This window comes from Rutidosis leptorrhynchoides, chromosome 3, assembly GCF_046630445.1.
Source record: "Rutidosis leptorrhynchoides isolate AG116_Rl617_1_P2 chromosome 3, CSIRO_AGI_Rlap_v1, whole genome shotgun sequence".
Taxonomy (NCBI): Eukaryota; Viridiplantae; Streptophyta; class Magnoliopsida; order Asterales; family Asteraceae; genus Rutidosis; species Rutidosis leptorrhynchoides.
The window spans coordinates 657,245,164-657,250,590 of NC_092335.1; the positions used below are offsets into that span (position 1 = coordinate 657,245,164).

The 5,427-nt window shown below is 34.2% G+C and overlaps 1 protein-coding gene and 1 non-coding gene across 2 annotated transcripts; one reads left to right on the top strand and one right to left on the bottom strand.

The window, feature by feature from the left end:
* Positions 1 to 709: 709 nt before the first annotated feature.
* On the bottom strand, positions 710 to 3,797 carry LOC139899213 (uncharacterized). The gene is made up of 8 exons (XM_071882037.1): positions 3,677 to 3,797; positions 2,778 to 2,990; positions 2,482 to 2,673; positions 2,203 to 2,405; positions 1,678 to 1,756; positions 1,451 to 1,589; positions 994 to 1,083; positions 710 to 868 (listed from the first exon to the last, which is right to left on the bottom strand). The coding sequence occupies exons 1-8, from the start codon at positions 3,779 to 3,781 to the stop codon at positions 795 to 797; spliced, it is 1,095 nt and encodes a 364-aa protein (XP_071738138.1). The 5' UTR covers positions 3,782 to 3,797; the 3' UTR covers positions 710 to 794.
* Positions 3,798 to 3,999: 202 nt separating this feature from the next.
* TRNAL-CAG (transfer RNA leucine (anticodon CAG)) lies at positions 4,000 to 4,079 on the top strand. The gene has a single exon. It is a non-coding gene; the product is annotated as a tRNA-Leu (tRNA).
* Positions 4,080 to 5,427: the final 1,348 nt, after the last annotated feature.

Genomic DNA, 5,427 nt, shown 5'->3' on the forward strand with positions numbered 1-5,427 from the left:
TATCTAACCTAACCACAACTTCCAACAGCCGCCATCAGCCACAATTGGCCGCCAGCCGCCGCTAGCAACCGCCAGCAGCCACCAGTAGCCGTCAGCAGCCATAAAAAAGCTTAGGCATCAGCACATATGTATACACACCTCAGACCCACAAAACGTCAACCTCCAAAAATTGAAGACAATCCGGCACCCATCAACGGTGGTCATAGATTTCCGACAGGAAATCGCCGCCTATAACCACCTAGGAAAGGTACTAGTATGAGAATCAACAGAACATTTAACCCTGGTCAAAACCTTCCCAAAACGGAACACCCAACGAAAAATCACCCTGTAAACCTACCCGAATCACAGATCCAATGAATATTCATCGGATCGCCGCCTGCTTTCCGGCAAATAGGACGAAGGAGATGATGAAGGAACGTACAAAGTCGGGAAGCGAAGAAGAGGCAAAGAAGAGGCAGTACACTTATTCACGAAGCAAAGGAACACACAAAGGGCCGGACCACCGGCGAGATGCCGATGGCCGGAAAAGGGAACGATACTGAGGTCTACAAACCAGGTGAACAGGGAAGACAATAAAAGAAAGATGAAAAATAGATGATGTAGGCGGCTGAAAAGATAGGGAAAACCCTAGATCTTGAAGATGGAAGGTGCGTATTTGAGAGAGAGAGAGAGAGAAAAAAAAAAAAAAAACCCACTACAGTTTAATTAGCATACATATATAAGACTGCTCGTCTAATCAAAATTAATTAAAGTACACATTACAATAAATTTTGGTGTTACAAATGCAACTAGATTTATGATGGAAGGGACCAATTTCCAGATTTGAAGTCTTCATAGAAGCTGGATTTCTTCGAAACAATAAAGAACACTGCACCCACACACACACACACACACACACACACACACAAATGTTAAGAGTTTATAATTTAAACAATAAGTTCAATAATAGATGAATGATGTTTAAATAAATAATAATAAAAAAAAAACACAAACCAGGGATTCCAGGGATAACAAAATTTGGTTCTTTGAGAACTGTATGAAGGGTTTTTCTTCCGTTCACTTTCACCCATTTCGAACGACCGTCTCCTGAAGTGCATTACAAAAAAAATATAATTTAAAGAAAGCAGTAACTTGAGTTCAGCATGAAATTGCAGAACACAACTTGAATTCAACATTTGTTAATGAAAACCATTGTCATTGGAGGTAAAACATCATTAATGTATTGTGTTAAACAAGATTTAAAAAAAATATGTATATTGTTAAAAAAAAAAAAATTATTTGGGAGGTTTTACATATCTGAAAACACTTTGGGTTTATTTTGTTAACCTTGTTAACCCATTTCATATGCTGTTATTTTAGCCAAGTTTTAAACTTTATGGAACTAGACTTGTATTACCCATTCTAATTCTAATAGTAACACTTATTATAGAGTAAAAGAAAATAAACGTACCAACTGATGGAGCTCGTTTAGGGGATGGTTTAACTGCATCTGTTTCATCATCAGCAAAAGCCTGAACATGTGCAGCAACTGTACCCTGTAACAAATTGCTCATAATTTCTTTCTTTGACAAACAAACCCCTGATCCAGCCTGAGATGCAAATATTGACACATAATTTTATAACACGAATCATGAGTTAAAACTCAGACAGTAACAGAATGTAGATACAATAACTAACCTCATAGTACAATTCAATAGAATCACGAGTGTACGCATTTTCTTTATCCCATGGCAACGGTGCAGCACCATCTGAAAACATGTTTTCTAGCTAAGGATCCACATACAATCATCTTCACTTTTTTTCCCACACTACTATCAAGTTTTTTTTTTTTTTTTTTTTTTTTTTTTTTTTTCCCATCCCTGTATGGATAGTTTTGCAATGTAGTAGCTTTTCTGATGTAAGGAACAGAGGTGGCAATTCCAACCCATATACATATGACTGTGTTGATTAGGGTTATATTTATATCTCAAACCATAGGTAAAAATGTAAAACACCTATAACTTAACTTACACAAGTGTACATCCAATAAACCTTGCTAGTTCAGACAGTAATTATTTATCTTCAATTTTATATTTTTTTGACAGAAAGTGCTCATCATGGTCAACCTAACTAAAGCAGTAACTACTTAACCCATTTTGACCCGTACCCAAGCCACCTAAATCACCCAATATGTCACCTTATAAGAAACAAGCGAGAAAGGATATCAAGTCAAGATGAGCTGAAAACATATCAGTCTCACAAAAGTCTTCAATAAAGTCACTAGACATAACTTCTGCATATAGAAGAAGAACAGGCCAATGAAGTATACGATCTTCATCTAATATCGGTTTCTGTAATCCAGTTAATTCTTGAAACATCGCCTTTCCGATTTTTAATCCTCTGTCTTCGATAGCTGACACCAAGTCCTGCATAAAAATCCAGATTAGAAAAACTTCAAATACGTTAAGACGTGAGTAAATTTTAAAAATTACAACGCAAGACCTTAGCTTCGGATAAAGCTTTGGAAACACGAGCCTCGGCTTCTTGTTTTTCTAATATTTTTGAATCAATTTGCTTTTTTAGTTTCTTTAATTCTTCATTATCCTTGTCCTGATCAAGTCCCTTTTCACAAAAAGCCTTCGCTTCAACCAACTTATTCAGTGATAATGATGCTTTGGCTGCTCTATAAAAAGCCTAAAAACGTAACAAAAATCCGTGCATTACTAACAACAAATTTAGAATACAACATTGTATTAATATTTGAATATTAACAATAAAATTGAAAAAAAAATAAAAACCTTGACATATGTTGGGGAGAGTTTTATTGCTTCCTCCGAATCTGAAAGAGCACGACCGAAGTTTCCAAGGAGTATATTAACATGTGCTCTGTTTGAAAATATAATTGCGGTTTCAGTGTCACTTAAAGCCTTTTGATTAATGGCCCGTGAGTAGCAGTCGATAGCCACAGAATAATGCTTCTTCCCCATCTTCACATACTTGTTACCTTCTTCCTACATTCACAAGGCAAACCACTAAATTGAACACCAAAAATATACTCCGTATTTGTGTATATACGTATATATGTATGTTTGTAGTAAAATATTGTACGTTTCTTTGGTTTCCTCTTTTGTTCGTTCTAATTGTTTTTAACAAAACCAGTTGCCTAAATCCATTACTAGTTTTTTACTTCAAAACTGTTAAAAGTTATTTTAGTCAAGCCTAAAACATCAATAAAAATTATTACTTATAGATTTCAGGAATAAAATTTGAAAAACCTAATTAACATATTTGATCTATAAATTACAGTATTTTGTTTCAATCACAACATCTTCTCGTATAAAAATTAAAAAGATCAATGAAAACATACTATTAATTGATAATTAACTAAACAGTGAGTTACAGGTAAATATTTTACATTTAACTTTAATTAGTAAGTAGAAGCAGAATTAGTTCGAGTTCAACTGCCAATAATCCAATAATATACAAAACTTTATAATAAACTAAAAGTTAATCAATAATCAAGTTAGATAAAAAAATAATCATAACTATAACTATTAATCATTAACAATAATCACAATAAACGAAAAGTTGAATTAGAGTTAAATTTATATAAGTTGAATTAGAGTTAAATTTATATACATATACATACTGTATTATTTATAAATAAATAAATAATAATAATACAAAAATAAATTACTTTGAATTCAAGAGCAGATGATATTTTGATAGCAGCAATAGCTTCAAAATCTGCTAATTCACTCTCCGTTTTTGGTTCTGAACCCTTCTCCATTAGCAACGCCATTTTTTTCTTCCGGCAACAAAACACCAACGATTGTTCATTATTCGAAGAAGAAAAAGGTGTTATTTATTGGGCCGGTAGAAGCATCTGCATCGTATTTTTGGACCCATTTATAGATCTGGGTTGGTATCGGACCCATTTATAGATCTGGGTTGCATTGGATCAGGATCATTAGTCAAATACGAGAGTAAAATATTTTTCGAATATGAATCAATAACTAAGTCAAGATGGCCGAGTGGTCTAAGGCGCCAGTTTCAGGTACTGGTCCGAAAGGGCGTGGGTTCAAACCCCACTCTTGACATATAATTTTTGTTGCTGTTTAATTTGGTAAAAGCACAAAATGACTCCTTTTTTGCTATCAAACCTAGAATCTTTGTTTTAGTAGATAAACGGCAAGGGTCACTTTTGTGACTATTTTTTTGTTTTTTCCATTTTTTTTCCATTTTTTTTTTGTGAAAGGCAGGTTGTTGGCATCGAATACTCTCATTTGCCACGCACGCACGCGCTTTCGGGCAGGAAACCCGAACCGCATTACAGGGATCCGAACCTTATACCATCCCGAGGGGCAGGCGGTCGGACCTGGGTCGTGAATACGGGTCGGTAAAACTTTCCCCGAGCCAATTCGGCTTTCAGGAAATAAATCCCACGAATATTTTTAAGGGGAGAGACTCGAACTTGAGACCTCCTCACCCTCATCCCAATGCATAAGTGCAAAGGCGTGAACCACTGGACCACAAGGGTGGGTTCACTTTTGTGACATTAAATAAGTATATACTTGCTTTCGTCTATTATGAGTGTTTTTGTCGATGCAATTAGGCACTTTATTAACCCTCATATTAGATAGATTAAACAAATAGTTGCAAGACTTAATTTTAAAGGATGTTTAAAAACGGTACATGTTTGGTTGTAGGTGGATTGAAGAGAGTAAGGCTCGTTTGGTAGAAATAATATTACTTGAAAGAATGAAATGTGTTAAAAATATATTAAAAAAAATGAAATGTGTTAAAAGAATTGAAATCCAAAAGATGAGAATTGAATGAATTCCATTTAATGTCTTTCACATTTGTTTTATTGACATTTGATTAGAATTGAATCCAATTATCGTATCAATGAGATGATCGTGTTCGACATGGGTGTCGAAATCGTGCTCGAACCTCCGTTAGTGACTACTAATCGTTGTTTAAAAAATATATATTTGAATCCATTTAAATTAAATAATATAACTAAAAAAATACGTATAGAATTACATTTCACGTTTTAATTTTTAAATTCGCATTTCAGTAAACTGAAAAACCGAAACTAAAATACAAAACTGAAACACGAAATTGGAACACGAAGCTGAACGCGAAACTGAATTGCAAGACCGAAACACGATACTGAAACACAAAACTGAAACGCTAAACAAAAGCGTTGAACTGAAAACTGAAACGCATAACGTGAAATCGTAAACTAAAACACAAAACTTTGTAATAATATTTCTCTAATTTATAGTCCTTTTGAGATTCAAGCAAAAAATTGAATTGGATTTCTTGACACTTTTGAAGGAATGACAATTCTATGATAGAGAGAATGTAAAGATTCCCATATGTGAACCAAACACGTTATAAAATGGAATTGAATTCCACATCCATTCGAATTCCTTTGGAATT